Genomic DNA, 21248 nt, shown 5'->3' with positions numbered 1-21248 from the left:
AGCACATGGTGGCTCGCAACTGTCCTTAACTCCAGTTCTAGGGGATCTGGCACCTTCTTCTGACCTCTATAGGCATCTGAATGCAAAACACTTATACAAATAATCTAAAAATAATAAATCTTTTAAAATACAAACAGATTCTTTTCTGTGCCTCTCAACATTGTGTCCCGGGTGAGTGCCAGGACCCAGAGGTCTGGCTGTCTTATTGCTGCTATTAACTTTTTGATGACAGTTAAATTCTTTGTTGGACAACAAAACAAAGAGGAAAAAAAAACTCACAAAATTCTATTTTTTTGGGGGGGTTGGTTTTTTGAGACAGGGTTTCTTTTTGTAACTTTGGAGCCTGTCGTGGCCTCTGCCTCCTGGATGCTGGGATTAAAGGCGTGTGCCACCACTGACCAGATGACCTCAGTTTCTCTACATGTGAAACCAGGAGGGCTAGCGAATGACCTTTCAGGGTTCATGGACTCTATCCCAGGTTCCCTTCTCTTATCATACAAAGGCTGGTGACCCCCTCAAACAGTCCTGAGGAAGAAAAAAACCATAGATTACCTTTGAGAGAAACCGAGGCAAGGTAAAGGTTCTGCTGAGTGAGTCCTGCCCCACCCCAGTTCTGTAGATCTGTTTTCTTAAAGGGGTTTGGCTACAACCACCTTTATTTTCACCCACAAGTAGTGTCATGTGTCAAGCTGTCAGGCAAGGTTTGCTGTGGTCTTGTTTGTATGTGGCTGAGACTAGAAAGATATAAGAACACTGGTTTCCACAGGCTTCTAGACCCTTCTGACCCTCCTGCTTGTTGGGGATTTAGGTCACTGCAATGCCAGAGATTGGGGATTGAGTCTCTGGCTCTCACATGCACCTCACAGTTTATTTTGTTGGGGATTTCAAACCCACTTAGGGTCTGTGTGGTTCCTCCAAGCCCCTTGGACTACAAACAGCCATGCATCGCCAAGTCCTGCCTCAGCTCCGATATGACTCCATTGCTGCCACAAAACTTGCCTGTGCTCCATGGCCTGTATCCCAGGCACATTAAACAAAAAGGGCATCACTTGATATCAGATCCTGACGTGCTGGCTGAGTAGGCTGAACTTGGAAGACTCTTTGTCTACCCTATTAGAACTACTGCTTCCCCCAAGTTGTGAAGCAGGAGAGAATTCATAGACTTATACAGATGGATTCTCTTGGAAGCTGAGGTTTCCGATGGGCAGCCCTGGGCTGGTGATAGCCTGCACACACAGACACACAGATGTGCATACACACAGATGTGCATCCACACAGATGTATACACAGATGTGCACACACACAGATGTGCACACACACACACAGACACACACATATGTGCACACATACACAGACACACAGATGCACACACGCACAGATGTGCACACACACAGATGTATACACACAGATGTGCACACACACAAATGTGCACACACATAGGCATACACTTTGTTTTACAGTCTGCCAGGTTGAGGCTCCTGATTACTTTAAGATGTAAGAACAGGTGGCTGGAGAGATGGCTCAGTGGTTAGGAGCACTGGCTGCTTTTCCATAGGACTTGGGTTTGGTTCCCAGCATCCACATGCTGGCTCATAGCCATCTGCAGCTACAGTTCCAGAGGACCTGATGCCTCTTCTGACTTCCTCAGATACCAGGTACACATACAAATGTGCACGCAAACACCCATACACATAAAATAAAAATAAATATTGAAGAGAGGAGGGGAGGTGAGAAGGGGCTGGAGATGGCTCAGTGGGTTAAGGTGCTTGTTGTCAAATCTGAGGACTTGAGTTAACATTCCCTGAGTTCGATGGTCAGAACCTACATGATGGGAGAAGAGAACTAACTCCTGCATGTTGTCCTCAGACTTCATACTTGTGCTGTGGCACACACACACACACATGCACACACACACACACACACACACACACACACACACACACACACAGAGGCACTCACGCACACAAATAGATAAATGTAAATAAAAGGAGTAAGAGACCTCTGGTCCTGGGCTTGCATTCTCGGAGTAGAGCTGCAGCAGCTTAAAGGCTACCCCTGCCAGTTCACCCCAGCCCCCCCTTCCACATTGTCTTTCAGCCAGAAATTGAATGCCCATCATCATTTATTACTGAGTTTATACTGCCATTTCTTGACTGAGGATAAGGTATTTTGGAGTTCCACATTACCAGCAAAAGTAGAAAAAAAGTTTGCTTATATTATTTCATATTTTATGAAACTGAGTCATCGGACATAGAACTCTATCTCTGGGGCATTATTTGTCCCCTCTTCTCTGCCACCATTCCACCAGCATGCATTATATCTATTGACCTTCTATCAAGCTATGTGCTTGATGTTACAGGCCTTCATTTGTCAGGAGCAGAATGAGGGACAGAAGGAACACAGGAATCGGGGCACAGGAGTCCTCTCTAACAGATGACCTTGCTCAAAGAGGCCTTAAAGCTTTGGGGACACAGCTTCCTGGCCTTAAGTTGGTCTCCTGGCCAGTGTTTGTACTGCGTAGCAGTAGATGTCAGGCTTGGTGACATTGGAGGCTGAAGTAGTGTGGACAGGGAAGGTCAGGGAAGCTCTGTTATATAAACTCAGTCACTTCAGTGAGAAGTTCAAGCCTCAGTCTCTATTAAGCCATTGTGGATTCCCTGAGAGAATTCAGTCGAGCACTCAAGTGCTTTCAGGGTGTGCTCATTTTATTGTTTGTTTTTTCGAAACAGGTCTCGCTATGTAGACCAGACTGGCATCTAACTTACAGAAAGCTACCTGTCTATGTCTTCTGAGTGCTTGGATTAAAGGCGTGCTATTTCTTACCACACAGCCCCACTGCGGTTTCCTGGAGGATCTCCTGGAAGCTTCACAGGGGCATACTCGAGGCAGGTCTCTCCAGTTAGGTGGAGCAAACACTTGACATGGTAGCTGAATGTCACACTGCCATGGTTCAGGTGACAGGTCGTCCTATGGTAACCAGACTTGGGAGACCTGTCACAAGAACCAAGAAGGTCATCGTCCCAGCCATTGTCAGCATCCCAGACCTGCACCCTCAGGGGTCCGCTCGTGGCCAGGAGCACATTCCCAAAGTCCAGCTTGTCAGTCCACTTGGGGTTGTTATTATTCCACACTGTGGCTGTCCTCAACTCCTGGCCACCAAAGAAGACCTTCACATAGGCATCAGAAGCTGTGAAATAGTCTCCCCAAAGATTCTCTGCCCGGAAATCTGCCACCAGCAACTGGGCCAAGCCCCTTTGGCGTGGACAGCAGTCCTGGTTGGTGACCTTCGAATCTTGGCATATACACTGGCATGGGTCACGAGAACTCTTATGCTGGCCTGCCCTACAGGGCCGGTTACAGTCCCTCCAACGAGCCTTGTTAATCACGTAATGGCTAATAGCCTGTCTCAGCGCTTCCCGCCTTGGGTTCTCATCTTCCACCAGCATGTGCAGGGATTCTAGGCTGTAGTCCACCACACCAGGCTTGCTGGCCAGCGAGGTTACCCAGGTTGAGAACTGCTCAGGTGTGGCCTGGTTCCCAAAGAGTAGGTCATGTGCAGTGGAATCAAGGTGGCCTCCAACGACTTCGACGTGACGCTCTCTGTAGGCCTGGTGGAAAGAGGTGGTCATCTTGTGCTGTTTCTTCTTCTCCTCACAGGCTTTGAATTCGCTTGAGGCACTAGCATGGGCACCGATGCTGACCTGAGCCTCCACGTTCAGGCAGTCTGCCACCTCATCAGCCGTGAGCCCATCCAGAGTCAGCTGACATGTGCGCAGGGCTGTAAGGGCTGAGATGCGACCACCTAGGTCCATAGCTGTAATAAAGTGTGTGCCATAGGAGGATATGAGCCTGTCATAGGCATCCTTTGTGGAGGTATTAAAGTTGGGGGGAAGTTTCCTGAGTGCCCTTCTGAAATTGGGGTCCAGTGGGGGCCTTTGTACCAGGCGAAAACTGTGGGGAGAGTAGAGTGTTAGTGAGACTAGTGGGTGGCATTTTCCTGATTCAATTCAGCCTTCAAGACCCCCTCCCCCAAACACACACAGACATGAAAGTAGTAGAATGGAGCTAGATGGGGCTAGTTGGGAAAAAGAAAGGGTGATCAAAATATATACGCGTAGTGACACCCATTGTTATTTAAAATTAATATATGCTATCTAAAAATGTAAAGTGTGCATAGGAGAGGTAAAAGGGTAATGTATATCAGTGGGTAAAGCTTGCTGCTAAGTCTGCTGACCTGACTAATCCCCAGAACCCACATAGTAGAAACAGAGAAACGACTGCCACAGGTTGTTCCCTGATCTCTGAGCACTCTGCACACTGTCACACACACACACACACACACACACACACACACACACCACACACATTAATATCCACTTAAGCAAGTGAAATAGGAATAGTTTTTAAAAGCCTGAGAAACCAGTGCAAACTATCCGTGTATCCATGCAGTGAAGAGGGAGGACATAGCCAGGTCTTCTATCTCTGTCCCTACCTACGAAGGAGCCCATGGGAGGTTGGCAATGCCTGGGAGAGAGGGCTTAGGTGTTCTCTGCCTGTACCTAACTCTCACCAAGCTAGGGCTCAGGAACAGTCTTGCCTCCTTTATCTCTGGATGTGGGTGCTCATAAACAGAGGAGGCCTGTCCTTCATGGATGGACAAACAGACACACAGACAGACAGATAAGGCTATAGGATCTGCAATCTAAGGACCAGTGCCATGGTTAATCAGTCTTGTCAGCTTGATACTACCTAAAATCACGGGAATCAAAGTAGGGACAGTCTAGTTCAGGTTGACTTGTGGTCATGCCTGTGGGGGATTGTCTTGATTGATGTGGGAAGACTCAGCTTGAAAGTGGAAAGCACCATTTCCTGTTTTTGGTCCTGGACTGTATACGAATAGAGAAAGCTATAGAGTGCTGAGCATGAATGCATTCATTTCTCTCTCATGACTATGCATATGATGTGATCAGCTGCTCCAAGTTCCTGCTGCCTTGACATCATGTGATAATAGACTGTAACCTGGAAGTGTGGCTGAAACAAGCCCTTTCTCCTTAGCTGCTGTTTTAGCAAGGACATTGTATCACAGCAACAGAAATGAATCTAGGGCAGTGGTTCTTGACCTGTGGGTCACGATCCTATGGGGGGGGGATCACATATCAGATATTTACAGTGCAACTTATAACAGTAGCAAAATTATAGAAGTAGCAATGAAATAATTTTATGGTTGGGGTCACTGCAACACGAGGAACTGTATTGAAGGGTCTCAGCAATAGGAAGATTGAGAATCACTGGTCTAGATTTGGTGTCCCCCTGTGAAGAAGTCTGTAGATGGCATGCTGCTATTCCAGGGTTCCTAGACCCTTGGAGTGCCCCATTACTCTTCGGGCTTCTCTGCTGCCACCCAGTTCTTACCTGTACAAGTGACACTCCACAGTGTCAGTATTAAAGTTGTACTGGTCCTGAGAGGTCTTTTCAGCTGCAAAGTTGGCTACCTTGGAATGGGAGCCAGCCATGGACACATGCATGTTTGTCTCAGGCTTGGGGCTCACATCCAGCCCCACACGCCAGTCATTATTGATGTTAGTAGCAGCATCCCGGGCCACGCCCTCTGTGGAGCTGACCTTGACTGTGGCCACTTTACGCTGGCAGCCTGAGCCGTGAGGTCGCCAGTGGGCAATTGCCAGGGGCAGGCGTTGTATAGCATCTCCCTTCAGGGAGTTTTTACAGAGGGTGCAGGTGCCGTCAGGCCTAAGGAAATTCTGTGTATTCACTGGGAAGGAGCCGGAGTGGCGGAGGGTGGTCACGTCTATACCTTCCCCAGCCAGCCATGCACCTGGCACGAACTTGTGCTTCTGCTTGCATTCTGACCGAGTGGCGGTGTAGCAAGGAGCAGGGACGGGTGGTGGCAGCAGCAGGAAAAGGCCCAGAAGGAACAAGTACATGACTATGGAGCTGCGGGTGCAGCTGCCGTGAGCTCTGGAAAGCTGTGGAAAAAAGGGGGAAGGATACTGACCTTATTCACCACTGGGGATCATCAAGGAGATAGACTGACATTCTCTTTAGTTATTGCATGCCAGAGCTGGCCTGGCTCTCACAGGCTTGGTCCAGTATACAGAGAGACCCAGAAAGGTTAAGCATATAGCCCAGAGTCATACAACCAAGAGAAGCCCTGTGCTGAGATTTTACTGTCTCAGACCTAGTGAGAACCGAGATCGATGGCTCTGACCCTGAACAACACTTGATGGGGTGTGGGGACATAAAGAAGGGACAACACATTTATAATAGGCTAGGCTTTGGAGAAGTGTCATTTGCTACCCAGAACAGGGTACATTTTCCTACTTGATTGCCCTCTTCTATCCCAGAGATGGACCCCAGAGCCTTATGCACGATAGGTCAGTGCACTGCCACTGAGCCACACTCTACCTCTTTATTTATTTATTTTGACAGAAGGTGTCATTAAGTTGCTCAGGGTGACTTTGAAGGTACCCTGTAGCCTGGACTAAACCTGAACAGTATGACCCTCCAGAGGCACTAGGATCCCAAGCCTGTGGCCCCAGGCACGGCTTCTAGCTAATTCTCTCCCTGTCTGGAATTTTAGCACTCATTTCTGTCTCTCCCTTACAGATATAGAGAGGCAATAAGTGCCCGTCCTCTCTTTGCACTTCCCATGTGGCTGCTCTGAGCCTCCTGGAAGGACACCAGCACCAGCTCTACAATGAATGATGGCTACCCTGTGTCTACACCCTTGTGAGGGACTTTTAAGTGTGCTCTTGCAAGCCCCTTCCACTGCTCAGGTTTCCGGTCTTGACATTCCCCGCCAAGTTTTTCAGACTTGGACTTATGGCAGGGACAGGCACTTACTTGTTGCCTACTAGAAGGTTCTCCTTGCCTTGAGACAGCTTACAGTCTTACTTTTTAATACCCCGTCATCTCCTTTCCAACTCACTGGTTCTCAACCTGTGTGTCATGACCATCAGAAAACATATTTCTGATGTTCTTAGGAACCCCTAATCATAAATTAGAGTGGTATCTCAGTACCTAAGATCATTGAAAATACGTGTTTTCCAATGGCTGTGACCTACGGATTGAGAACCAATGCTTAATCTCCTTCCAGTGCCCTCAGAGAGTTTTTCCCTCCACTGCCTGCCTCTTCCCTTCCCTCCCCTCCCCTTCCCTTCCCTCTCCTTCCCTCCCCTCCCCTCCCCTTCCCTTCCCTCTCCCTCCCCTTTTGCTTCTCTCTCCTTCCCCTCCCCTTCCCTCTCCCTCCCCTTCCCTCTCCCTCCCCTTCCTTGCATCTTTTGCACCAGGATCTCACTGCCTCTCCAATGGTGGGATCATAGGTATACCCCACACCAGACCTATTTCCATCTTTTAAAGACTCTAAATGCCAGAGCTTGAAATAGTCTTTAAACCGGGGACACTCTTCATTTACGAGTGATCCCCAGAGCGGGCACAAGACTGGTAAGGGTTAGTGATGGACTGAAGGCTGTCAGAAACCCAGGGCTCTGGTTTACCGTCCCAGCACTCTGGCTCCTTCGGGCTCTGCCTCCCAGTTCTCTTTCCCAGGGTATTCCAAGCTCCCTGCCTCCCACCCCTCCTCTCCCCTACCTGAAGTCCCACAGAGATGCTGAAGTGCAGGGCCACCTGCGCTCCCAATGGACGCTTTTGAAACAGTGCTGTGATCCCCAGGCAGGCCCACCCTAGTCATAGTCACATCTCTACTGCTTCCTGCCCTGCCCCCAGACTGTGGTCACAGGTTCCCACCAGCACCCACCCAGTTGTCACCTCCTCATCCGGCCTGTGACAGCCTTCAGGAAGTCAGCTGTGAAGGTCAGGGCCTCATCTGCCAAGTAGAGGTGTTGAGGTGTGGGACTCTGGTGTGGACCAGCAGGCCAGCTGACCATTCTCTGATTCTGTTCTGCATGTATAAGACACCAGGAACTGTCAGTTGCTGAGAGTGGCCTGAGCTTGAGTGGCTTTGGCCTCTTCTGTCTCAGCTCCTCATCCAAAACTGGATAATCGCAATGTCCCGGGAGAGGGGACATGAAGATGAGGTGCTGTTTAGAATCAGGCTTGATCTTCACTCATTCTCAGTACATGTGACTGTCCCCTCCTCCTTGGGTAGTGGGGAGAGATGTTCACAACTGATGCCCACTTCCTGTCCATACCTACATCCCAGCCCTGCCCCAGGTTTGAGCAAGCTCGTACTGTTGAGAGCTAGGAAGGAATGAGAGCCTGTCGCCCGCTCTGCCTTGCCTGAGGTTAGAGCGGGGAGGTTTCCATGGGTGGAGTGACTCACAGGCACCTTCTAGGGCCAAAACCAAAGTCGCAATGGTTATGAGGTGGGTAAAAGTGGGCAAGGGGGGCTAATTCTCAACCCCTTCAAGTGCGTACGTGATGGGAACAAGTAGCCGCAGACCCCAGGCCACATGGTAACATCTCACCCTGGCTTATGCCGCCTTCTCAGAACCTGGCCTCATCTTCTGTTACTCTCCCAGAAATTGCAGCTGCCCCTGTCCCATGCTGGTGCTATGCCCAAGTGACCTGATCAGGATGCCAAACTAAGGGGTATTTAGTCCCTAACCATGATGGAAGGACAGTGTGAGAGGTGTAGATAATAACTGCATGAAACCTCCAGGGAAAGGGTCGAGAACCTAACAGGCTCTAGTTCAGTTACACCAAACCCACTCTCTGCAGTCGTTCTTAGCCCCTTTGTAGTCCCAAATATGCTCATCTATGAAATCAAAGTGTGGGGTGGGTGCTGGGGATATAGCTCAGTGGTAGAGCACTTGCCTAGCATGTGAAAGGCTCCACATTTCACCTTCAGTGCTATGGTCATTATCCTTACTATTATCAATGATCACACTATCACCACTACTATTTCACCATAATCATTATCATTATCACATCACCATCACCACCGTCTTCATCAAATCATCACCATCAGCATCTCCATCACAGCAATGTCATTATTACCATCATCATGTTTCTGACATCACCATCATATGTATCACCACCACCGTCATCCACTGACATAATCCCCAGGAAGCCTTTGTCTTCTTAAGAATCCTTTCAGTCAGGGCAGCTCACATCTGTGACTCCAGTTCCAGGGGTTCTGACACTCTCACCCAGCCATACATGCAGGCAAAACACCAATGCACATAGATAAATCACACACACACACACACACACACACACACACACACACACACACACACACACACCCAAGGAATCCTTCCGGCAAATGACAAGATGCCACTGGGGATGCCCTTTAGAGAGCCATGATGGTACCAATGCTTCTGACAGTTCTGGGCTTGTATACTCGATGAGAGTTGTCTTGTCAGTTGAAATGTGTACCAGTATAGCTTTTCCTCAGAGATACGAGTTTCAACTGTGTTGAGATGTAATTCTCCTGCCCTCCACAAACCAATTGAAAGTATTTGATCTCATGGTTTTTGCTATGCTCAAAGGGCTGGCTGTCTATCTACCACACAGCCAACTTTAGACTATTTCCACCACTCTGCCAAAGAAACCCTGCGCTCACTTGCCAGCGAGTTTTTCATTTTCCCTTAATACTAGCCCTAATTTACATCTCTGGATTTTCCTATTTTCTTACTGTTCTGGTTGTTCTTTCTTTGTCATCTGGGAAGGGGACCCTCAAATGAGAAAACATCTCCATCAGATTGCCTGTAGACAAGTCTGTGGTGCTTTTTCTCAATTAATGATCCATGTGGGAGAGCCCAGTCCACTTGTGGGTGGTGACACCCTTGGGCTAGTGGTCCTGAGAGTTGTATTAAAAATGCAGGCTGAGCAAGCAGTAAACAGCCCCTCCATGATCTTGGCTTCAGCTCCTGCCTCCAGATACCTGTTTTGAGTTCTTGCCTTGGTTTCTCTCAAAGAACTGTGACTCTGGATATGTAAGTGACTCTGGATATGTAAGCCAAACAGACCCTTTCCTCCCTAAGCTACTTTTGGCCATGGTCTTTATCACAGCAATAGAAACCTAACTAGGACATTGATTTTCACATAAGTAGAATCATGCGATATGACTGTTTCTGTCTGACTTATTTTGCTCAGTACTTTCAAGCTTTATGAAGTTGTAGCGTGTGTCAACTTTTCCACGGCTGAATAATATATGGTCATATGGGCATACTACATTTGTTTATCTATGCATTGGTTGATGGTTATATTTTCCCACTTACTCATTATTATGAATGCTGCTGCTATGAATATTTTTGTACAAATTTCTTGGTGTGAACACATGCCTCATTTCCTTCTGTTTATGCCTAGGAGTGGAATTGCAGGGTTATGTGGTAGCTTCCATTTTATTCTTATAGGAACTGTTTTCCCAAGTGGCTAAAGCATTTTCCATTCCCACCAGTGGTGTGTGAGGGCTTGCCCACGCATTCCCACCCTTTCGATTGTCTGACTATGCTACCCTAGTGGACATGCTCTTTTGATTCCTCTCAGGGTTAATGCTAATATCTCAAACTGGGACGAACGGCTGAGGTGCTTGTTTAACATACCAGTGCGGATGCTGGCTGCCAGGCTCTCCCTGCAGTCTCTACCTGTGTTAGAGGGCCCACCCCCTACCCTAAACTCCTCCAGCCCATGGGCTGGGCTTCCCTCCGCCATAATCCACCCATTCTAGTTACCTGTTTTTTGTGTTTTTTTGTTTTTGTTTTTGTCTACTGTTTTGGGCCTCTGGCTGCTGCACATGGTTACCCTCTCTTCTACCCCAGCTCCCAGCATGGTCCAGCTCAGCCTGGTCATGCCCACTCTGGACGCTCTCAGATGTCCCTGTCTCTGACTATGCTCTCCCACATATCTAAACTTTCTCCTCCATCACACCTAGGAGCAGTCCTGTCCTTTCCTTCCTTTCTTATCTTTTATTTTTCTTCATTCAGTTTAGAGATGTGTGTGTACTTTTGCATGGCTTGTGGATGAATATATATATATATATATATATATATATACATACATACATATATATGCATATATATATATATTCATATTCTTTGGAAAACTGCCTTTCAAATACTTTGCCCAGTTTTGAACTTAATATCTCTTTATTATTGAGTTGTGATAACTGTTTTTATATTTGGATTCTAGACCTTTCAGAGATACACCATTGACCAAGTCCAGCCAGCCGGTCATTCTTCAGTGACAGGTTCCTGGAAGGAAGGACCAAGGGATCAGAAAATAAAGATAGCAGAGTTGGGGTCAGGAGGTCTTGTCCAAGCTTTGTCTGATGCCAAGCAGGTTTATTAAGAAGCCCAGCATCTTATATATGGTTTGCAGGGAGGAAATGGCAGGCTCAGCATAAAGCTCTTGTACAATGGGGTAAAGTCAGCAGGAAGCTAACCAAGCAGTGTTGCACAAAGGGATCACAGGGAATTGAAAGTGCATCACAGACCGCACACAGTGGCCTAGGGACAGATAGCCCAGTCTCTTCAAGGAAGAAAAGCCAGGTTGTCCGGGACTGGAATCTTAACTCCTTTGAGGCTGCCCCAGCCCAGACCTTGCCAAGTCTGCACCTGGGCAAGGACACAGAAGTAGAGGTCCCTTTGTCTTTTCATCAGGTTTTCTGAGATAACCCTGGAATTGGCCTTGCTCCCTACATATGGTTTGCAAATATTTCTTTTCTGAGTCATCTTTTCAGGTCTTCTTTCCCTCTCTTCCTCCCCCCTTTTCCTTTTTACTGGGCAAGGGCTCTTCAACTAAATATACCCTCAGCCTTCTATTTGATCTTTCTTGCTTTTAAATTTGGGGGGTGCAGGCACCCTATGCACATGGTACATAGACACACAGGCAGGCAAAACAACCATATATATAACATAGAAAAAGAGTGTGAGTGTAAAAATTTTTTTGAGATTTTTTTTTAATTTCTATGTGTATGGGTGTTTTGCCTGCATGTGTCTGTGACCATTTGCATCCAATGGCTATAGAGGCAAGAAGATGGTGTCAGATCCCCTGGGACTGGAGTTACAGACAGTTGTGAGCTGCCATGTGGGTGCTGGGAATTGAACCTGGGTCCTCTGGGAAAAAGGCTGATGCTCTTAGTTGCTGAGCCACCTCTCCAATGTCTAAACTGGCTTTGAACTCAAGCCTTGTCTTTACAATCCTTCTGCCACAGATTAATGATTAGCTGGGATTACATGCCTGCACCCTCAGGGCCATTTTCTTTTTGCTTTCTTTTCTTGTTTGTTTGTTTTCCAGACAGGGTTTCTCTATGTAACAGTGTTGGCTGTCCTGGAAGTCCCTTTGTAGACCAGACTGGCCTCAAACTCACAGATATTATCCACTCTGCCTCTGCCTCCCAAGTGCTACGATTAAAGGTGTGTGCCACCACTAGCTTTTGGTTTACTTTCTTTTTTTGTCTTTTGCTTTTCTTCATTTTTCTAGTATCAGTTTTGGCAAATGACATTTCTGATAGAAAATTTCAAACTCGTGGGTTTGAAGTAATTTAAAACATAGCTGGTCTGAGTTGGTAGTATGGCATTTTATTTTATTTTTAGAGGACTCTCACTGTGTAGTCCTGGCTGACCTGGAACTTGCTATGCAGAGCAGGCTTCTCAAACTCGCATAGATCCACCTGCCTTTGCATTTGTCCCTGAGCCTATGACACCATACCTGGCTTGATCATGGTTTCTTTTTTTGGTGGGGGAGAGGGGTGTTGAAGTAGGGTTTCTCTGTGTAGCTTTGTAGGCCAGGCTGGCCTTGAACTCACAGAAGTCTGCCTGCCTCTGCCTCCTAAGTGCTGGGATTAAAGGTGTGCACCACCAACACCTACCTTGGTCACGTTTTTTAAAGGATTGCTCTCTGAAGATTTTTAGCTATTGTATGATGTTTTGTGGAGAGTCATTTTTCTCTTCTTTGCTAATATTTTTCCATCTCTTTTTCATTTTTTCCTCTTTTTTTTCTATATTATTTAGGTTTCTATTGTTCTTTCTCACAACTTGTTTAGATACACTCATTAATCTTCAGTCTTCTTTTAGGAAGCACTGAGGCATTTCCTCACGTATTTTTATCATTACCTTACATATATTTTACCATTTCCTTATATATCTTTAATTAACTAGTTAAGTAATTAACTTTAATTGTATGGATATTTTGCCTGCATGTATGTATGTGCACCACATATGTGCCTGGTGCTCATGGAAACCCAAAGAGAACAGCAAATTCTCTGGAGCAGGCATTGTAGACAGTTGTGAGCTGCTGGGTGCTGGTAAGTATCGCGGTAAATAAGGATCAGGATAAACAAATAGGCCGAATAGATGTTTATTCAGGGAGAAATAACTTACAACCTAGACAGATGAACACCAGGAAATTCCACCAGCAAGAGAGCTTCTCCCCCCCACCCCTTCTGCTCTTCCTCTGACCTCCTTCCACAGGTCACTTCCGCCCATGGCTCCACCTCCCCAATGGGCTTGATCAGTGCCACAGAAGGACTGTCTCACTACAGGTAAGTTGTGGGTACTGACTGAACCCAGGTCCTCTGGAAAGGCAGCCATAATTCTTCAAAACGACATCTCTTGCATGTAGTGTTTTCATTATGGCCTTGATCTCTCTCTCTCTCTCTCTCTCTCTCTCTCTCTCTCTCTCTCTCTCACACACACACACACACACACACACACACACACACACAGAGGAAGGGTGTCTGTGGAGGCCAGAAAAGGTATCAGAGCTCCTAGAGTGGCAGGCAGTTGTGAGCTGTCTGACATGGGTTGGGAACCAAACTCCAATCCTCTGTAAGAACAGAAAGCACCCTGGAGTGCTGAGCCATCTCTTTAGACCCCTAAACAGAATTTTTAAAAGATCTTCATATGAAGGGAAAATGGATAAATTGGAGCTTACGAAAACCAAGAAATGTGTTTGAGATCCCAAGGATGAAGCAACCATCCTCTGAACCAGGTTTAAGCTGGGAACTAAGACAATAGAAATAACACCTCAAGGACAAATTTAAGATCCCACCATGTACCAGGAAGTGATGATGCATGCCTTTAATCCCAGTACTTGTAAGGCAGAGGCAGGCAGATCTCTGTGAGTTTGAGACCAACCTGGTCTACTGAGCTAGCTCCAGAACAGGCTCCAAAGCCACAGAGAAACCCTGTCTGGAAAAAAAAATTAAAAAAAAAAAAAAAAAAAAAAAAAAAGAAAGAAAGAAAAAAGAGAAAAACTCCCACCATGTAAGGTCCCACAGTATTAGGTCTCTAGGTTACATCTTGACTGGTAACAGAGTGCTTGTTTTTCAGGCATGCAGAATACAGGGTTACAGGGTCATGGAGGCTTACACCAGGATTTCAGAAAGCCAGTGAAGCTGGGTAATATGTAGCATGCTCAGCTTTCTCACGTGGATCCCATGAGTATGCTGTATGTAAAACCGTGAATAGGAAGCCCAAGTTGCAATCCAGATTCCAGGTATCTATCAACGGTTTCTATTGCTGTGAAGAGACACCACGACAATGGCAACTCTTATAAAGGAAAAACATTTAATTGAGGGGGTGGCTTACAGTTTCAGAGGTTTAGTCCATGATCTTCATGGTGGGGCATTGCGATGTCCAGGAAGACATGGTGCTGGAGAAGGAGCTGAGAGTTCTACATCTTTCAGGCAACAGGAAGTACTCTGAGACTCTGGGTGGTATCTTGAGCATATATGTGACCTCAAATCCTGCGTCCCACTGTGACACACTTCCTCCAACAAGACCACACCTCCTAATAGAGCTACTCTTTGGGAGCCATTTCTTTCAAATCACCACATCAGGCTATTGTAGGACGTGGTACATCTGCCAAGGAAAGCTACAGGTATTGAGCAGAGCCAGTTTAAGACAAAGCATATGGAGATCAGGGACACAATGTCATTGATTGAACATATAATTTCCATAAGCTCATGTGTTTAAACCCTTCATCCCTGGCTGGTGGCATTGTTGCAAGAGGCTGCTTCAACTACTGGACATAGGCCCTAGCTGGCGACATAGGACTGTAGGAGCACAACTAGCATGTTAGGATGCTACCTCATTCTGCCTGTTACGATGTGAGATGATCTATCCTGTCATGCATTCCTGGCCCACATGGATGGTAACCCCTCAAACCATGAGCCAAAAGAAATCCTCTCCCTTAATACACTGTTCCTCGATCTGCTGTCTGTGTCCTGGGCGGCCCTCCTATCTGCCATAGCCTGTCACAACCTCCTCTGTGCTCAAACCCACCCATTAAGCACAATCCACCTCTGTTCCAGCCACTGCTCATGATTCCCATTTGCCCCAAGGAAATGGGAGTGGGGAGAAGCAAGACTCAGGCATCTAAAGTCTCCTTGTGGGAATGACAGATAAAAGAAAGGAAGCATAGTTGTCCAGTAGTGAGGAGTTAGGAATAAGCCCCGCCCCCCACACTAATGAAACTGTCAGAAGGAGCTGGGACAGAAACCATGTGCTTAAATATAACCACTTCCCCTTTTAAAGGCATGGCCTCACTGTGTAGCTCTGGCTAGCTTGGAATGTTCAGAAATCCACCTGCCTCGGCCTCCTGAGTGCTGGGATTAAAGGGGTGTGCCACTATACAAAGCCACTTTATCTGCTCTTTACTCTCTTGCAAGCAGACCCAAGGGCCGTGGAAGTGAACATGGTAGGCTGATGTCTTAGTGCAAAGCTGAAAAGCTCATTGAGGAGCTAAAAGAATGAGAAGTTTATCACTTGCAGCAAGTAAGGAGTGCCCTGAGTTATTCACAGAGCAATGTCATCTGGGAGAAAAAGGAAACACCAGAAATTCTATACCTATCCAGAGAAGAAAGGCAATGCATAGGGCAGGCATACTTCTGAGCATGCTCAGTTTAAAGTCCCAGAAACCCACATTCCAACAGGAAAGATGGCTGACACATTACTGAGCATGCTCAGTTGCAAGTCCCAGACCATGTGTTCAAGAAAATATGGAAGATATGAATGCCACTGGGCATGTTCAGTTCAGTATTATAATCAGCCAAGTTTATTTCAGGTTGCCTAACAAGAATGAGTCATAGTGGCATAGTGATCTTAGATGTTCCTTATAAGTTTTTCCTAATAGTTTTTAGCTTAAATGAAAAGGATGACTTTGGAAATAAATTCAGTCATTTAAAGAGTAGCAGATTCTCCTCTTGAGTCAATGTAGGAGTTTGCCAAACTTAGCAGCGAACACCAGAGCTGATGGAGAGCTCAGGGCGGTTCAGACTGAGTCTGGGTGGTCAAAGGGTTGCTGAAGCCCAAAGCAGGTGGTACCCCTCCCGCAGATCAGCCACTAGACCTCAACCACTGACATTTCTTCCTGAGACCCTACTCCCAAAATGGGTCTTAGGTTTGTGGGGTTTTTTTTTTTTTTTTTGAATACTGATAACATGCGCCTTCCCCTATAAAAGCCAATGTCCAGAAATGGAATGTGTGAGTCCTCTTTCTTTGACTGGTTAGTTTGCAGGGTGAGGTCATAGGGTGCTCGGCCTGGGGGGGGGGAGGACACATCTCTAGCTGCTCTCTGGACAGTAGGGCTGGATGTTCTACCCATTTATTTTAGAAAACTCAGTTGAGGTCAGCTTCTCTGAGCCAGAGGAAGCTCCCCTTGGCCATCTGCAGTGGGCTGTAGGACTGCGTAGGTCAAGGTCGCTGGCTTTGCATCTTGCAACATACAATCTAGGGATCATTTTTAGCTCCATCCAGATTTGGGTATTTTAATTCTCTGTGCACTTTGCTCTCAGGAGACCTCATCTTTCTGTGGCTCTGTACAGAGCTCCACCTAAGGCAGAAGCTCATTCTACTGGCCCTAAAGTAGCCAGCTGGTGACTGAGTCAGGGGCCTTGGGAGGAACTTCTGACCCGGTTCCCACCCTACCACCTCCCAGCTTCCCAACGCTGACTTGGCTAACTGAGCTGGAGATCTTGCCAAAAACAGCTCTGAGGCTTGGGAGCCAAACACTGGGGCTGCTGGAGGACCCAGCTGGGTTCAGCTGCTTAGACTCACCAAAAAAAGAAAAAGAAAAAGAAAAAAAAAAAAAAAAAAAAAAAAAAAAAAAAGAGCAACAACATCATGGCCGGTGGGTGACTAATAGTGGCTGCTCCAGGTGTCACATCAGTTGTCAGGGTAGATGATGGAGCACTTACCCTGAGTTCTAAGGACATCTCCCTGGACATCCTCACTTACCTTCGAAGCTGGATGTAGGGCCCTTGCTGACTTTGTCATGGTGAAATCCACCTGCAGTGTGGCCAAGTTCAGATATGACAGCAGAGCATGCACTCTAAGGATAAACTTCTCTTCCTGCAGGGCAGAGAAGCTCCTAGTTTGACGAGGAATGACAGGTTGAATGCTTGAAAACCTGACAAAAGCGTGGAAACTGCAGTTTTTGGAGTCTGGAGAGTTGCCTCCGAGATCCAGCTAGCTGTGTGTCCTTACATGGGGTTTGTAAGCTGCTCTGGACCTTAGTTGGCTTTGTTTCTGATATGAGGGCACTATCTTTGCTACCAGGGCTACATGGAAAAGTCAGCAGCATCATTTTTTAACCCAACACCGGACAAATTATTCTTGGCTGACTCACACACTGCATGTCCTGCATGCTAGGTGCTGGTTTGTGTAGAATGGACTCTTTTAAGAAAAATAAATAAATAATAAACAAATAACATATGATACATTTACTTTCTTTTTTCTTTTCCTTCCTTCCTTCCTTCCTTTTTCTTGAGATAGGCTCTTGTTAGAAGCCCTGTTTAGCCCAGCTAGTTCCAGTGACAGCAGCCTTTGCCCGCAACAAACATTGTCATTGTTATAATGCTGTGGATTAGTTTCTTGTTGCTGGGACAAACACCTGCTAAGAAGCAACTCCAAGGAGGAAGGCTTTATTGGCTCACATCTCTGGGTTCAGAAAGTAGAGACAAGACAGGCAGTGAGCAGGGCTGTAGACCTTATAGTCAGCCCCAGAGAGACCCTCTTTCTGCACCTAGACTCTACACACGTGGACCTACAAAAGACATTTTACATTTAAGTCTTAGCACACTTCTTTCCTGGGGACCTTTTTTTCTCAGGGGCCACCAGCATTGATGTTGGAGACTTTCTTGGACATACTGGCCTGCAGGGCCCCACCCTGGTGCACATGGAGATATTTTCTGTCCTAATCTAATTCATTTCCACACACATGTAGCAGTGAGTTCCAACTCTCTGGGAATTTCTCAGCTGCCTGGAGAGCCTGCTCTCCCAATGTGGAAGTCAGCTGAGAGGGTGGGAGACCTCAATATTGTCTGATGTGATACACATTTATTGAGAACCGCTTGTGTGCCAAGGCCTCATGAAACTAAATGTGAGCAAAGAATAGGCTTTGCCCTTAAGGAATGTATAGGAGATGGGGTGGTGAGATGGCTCAGTGGGCAAAGGAGCTTGCTGCCAAAACTGAAAACCTAAATTCAGTCTCCACACTGTGAAAGGAGAGAACTGACTGTAAGTTTCCCTCTATGCATGTACTGTGGCACCTGTCCCGTACACAGAGAACTGTAAAATAATAAAATAATATGTTAAGAGAGGGAAGGGCTTTGGATGGCACAATATTGGCCTACTGTTCTCAAAGCTCTGGGTTCTTTCTGTATGACTAATGGTAAAGATGGATTAAAGACACATATACCAATGAAACCGCAGCAACAAAACAAAACAGAAATGTGCGAGAGGTGGGTGTGGTGTTGTCCTGTTTGTAGTTCCAGCTTCCCAGGAAGCTGAGGCAGGAGGAACTCTTATGTGCAGGAGTCTGCAAGCTAGCCTAGAAGAGAAGGGAAAAAGGGGAGAAAAGCATAAGACATTCTTTAAGCGAGGTGTGTTCTGCAAGTCTGTAATGCCAGGTTGAGTTAGCAAGATCTTAAACTCAGGGCCAACCCTGGCTACACAGGGAAAGGAGACTTATCTCAAAAACAGACGGGAACAGTAGCCTCCTTGCCTAGCAGAACTTCTTGTAGGGATAATGTTAGGTGTCATATACAAATGTAAGGCTATCTGTCTCTTGCTAGGTCCCAAACAGGTCATGTTTAAGTTCCTAGAACCACCTTCCTACTATGTAAATGGGGAGCAGAGTGGGAAGGACTAGTGTCTACTGTGGATACTACAGTACTTTACTGTAGTCCCAGGTACATAGTGGATGCTCAATAAGCATTCCTGTCCTCTAAGATGGTGGGATGTTGGGTAGAAGGGCTTACCTCTTAAAGGACACATAAGTGACAACTTGGGACCTCTGACGTTTGAGATGAGGTTTGCAAAAGCTCTGACCAAATTGAAAGCAAAAATTTCCAGGTATCTTTATGACTCAGCTTGACAGGGCAGTTCATCCTGGAAATGACCGAATGTCACCTCCAGCCAGACTGCTCCTGAACGTTGCCACAAGGAGGGCTTCTCAGTCATTCAAGGGCTTTCAGTTTCTAAGACTAAAGAGGAAGCTGAGACCCCAGTGTCATTCAATCTGATGGCTTCTGTTCCCTGGTTCTCATAGAGCTTCTACACTGATGGCTGGAGGGACACCCCCCCCCCCCGCCCGCCCTTCTTCCTTTAAAACTTTATTTTCGACAAGATCTCACTTTGTAGCCCTTACCAGCATAGTCTATATAGCAAGTTCCTGGCCTGGAACTCACAGAGACCAGCTTGCCTCTGCTCGCTAAGCACTGATAGATAATAATGTGTATGCCACCACACCTGGCCTCTGTCCTTTCTGGACAGCAGGTGGCATATCTAATCTCATCTTGACAAAGCTCTGCGTTCCATGCCAAACACCCTATAAAATGGCCATGGTGGTACATTCCTATAATCCTGTATTTGGGAGGCGGAGGCAGGAGGATCAGAAGTCACCCCTTTCCCACTGAGCCTGGTCACTACTGCATCTGGTGCAGTGCAGTCATTTTGTGACTAAGAGTGGACAAGCCTGAAGATGAGACTAAGCACCAAGTACAGCAGTGTGGAAGGAGAGCTTACAAACATAACATGTAAGTGGTTTTATGCATCTACATGAAATCTGGGATCAACAGTTGAGGGGACATTTGCCATTTGTCCTTTTGAGTCCCTTTTTATGGTGATCTCCAGTTCTTGCAGTTTTCCCACAAACGGTATGAACACTTTCTTCTTCGTGGCTGAATGATCCCCCACCTTCCCTAACTAATCTGCTGATGAACATGAAGGCTGATTCCTAATGAGTGGAATCCTTTTCAGGTGGCAGAGTCATCAGGTCAAGAACTGACTTGCTTTTATATTTTTCTTTTCTTTTTTTCTTTTTTTTTTAGTTTGTTGATTTGTTTGTTTATGTATTGAGTGTGTGGGGAGTGATGTGCGGGCACACTGGGGACAACTTCCCGCCTTCTGCCATGGGGACTGTGGGATTGGAACTCAGGTTGTCAGGATTTGGGACTAGTCATTCACCTTGCTGGTCATCTTAACACTCTGGAATTCCTTTTTATGAGATGTTATTTAATGTAAAAAACAAAATTGGCTACAGGTATCCTAATTGCTCTAGAAAAAGGGGCAAATATGGAGGCCTGACCCTTCTTAGCTGCAGGGTGCCACTATGGCATCTGAAAGGGCACCAGGACTGCAAGAAAAACTTGTGGGAAACAGGGCTGAGGTCTCCAGGAAGTGCCAGGAGGCTCTGATTTTTGCTTTATTGTTGTTCACTGGCCTCTGGGGAGGAGGATACCCACGTCCCAAGCACAGACCTTACAGTTTCTGAGGCAGAAATCACAGAACCAGAGCTGGGAAGGACAGCTGAACTTTTGGGCCTCACGCCCACAGGGACAAGGAGAATTCCTTTCTCTGAGCCCCCCAATATGGAGCAACTGTGTCATGCAACATTTATACACAGGGTGCAAACAACGTTGTTTCTAACTGACCTCATGGCCCAGCTGCTCTCCAGGGATGTCCTCCATTCTGTAATACAAGACAAGTCACTGTGGTTAGCTGAACCCAGCCGGGTCTCCTAGATACGGACATTAGACAGTTGCCAAAAATGTGCGGAGGAAACGCTGGGGAGAACAAGGAGGAGGATGTGGAAAAAGGCCACGAGGCACAAATCTCTCCCTGTCCTCTGGATGCTCATGGAGTTCTGCCTGGGCCACTGGGGCTCAGCTGTGCTCCAGGTCAGGCCTTGGAGATTGGGATGGCTGGGTAGCCAAGATGAGTGACAGGTCACAACACAGCATTTGTTCTCAGTCCTAATTGGCCCCAATTTTAAAGGCCTTGTTTAGTAGAGCTGTAATCCTTAAATTTGAGCAAACATCA

At 46.7% G+C, this 21248-nt stretch overlaps 1 protein-coding gene across 1 annotated transcript; it reads right to left on the bottom strand.

Annotated features, from left to right (window-relative positions):
* Positions 1-2104: 2104 nt before the first annotated feature.
* Positions 2105-20896, bottom strand: Prf1 (perforin 1). The gene is made up of 4 exons (XM_051186579.1): positions 20861-20896; positions 17163-17276; positions 5413-5984; positions 2105-3951 (listed from the first exon to the last, which is right to left on the bottom strand). The coding sequence occupies exons 1-4, from the start codon at positions 20894-20896 to the stop codon at positions 2820-2822; spliced, it is 1854 nt and encodes a 617-aa protein (XP_051042536.1). The 3' UTR covers positions 2105-2819.
* Between the last annotated feature and the right edge of the window lie 352 nt (positions 20897-21248).

Source organism: Phodopus roborovskii, unplaced genomic scaffold (assembly GCF_943737965.1).
Source record: "Phodopus roborovskii unplaced genomic scaffold, PHOROB, whole genome shotgun sequence".
Taxonomy (NCBI): domain Eukaryota; kingdom Metazoa; phylum Chordata; class Mammalia; order Rodentia; family Cricetidae; genus Phodopus; species Phodopus roborovskii.
The sequence above is the reverse complement of the archived record's forward strand: the minus strand, read 5'-3'. Positions and strand labels throughout refer to the sequence as shown.

Coding starts and splice junctions, on each gene's coding strand:
- Prf1 (XM_051186579.1), bottom strand. CDS start 20,896: ATGGAGGACATCCCTGGAGAGCAGCTGGGCCATGAG. Junction 5,985..17,162: donor CCCTACATCCAGCTTCGAAG/GTAAGTGAGGAT, acceptor TTTTTTCCACAG/CTTTCCAGAGCTCACGGCAG. Junction 3,952..5,412: donor GTGGAGTGTCACTTGTACAG/GTAAGAACTGGG, acceptor CTCTCCCCACAG/TTTTCGCCTGGTACAAAGGC.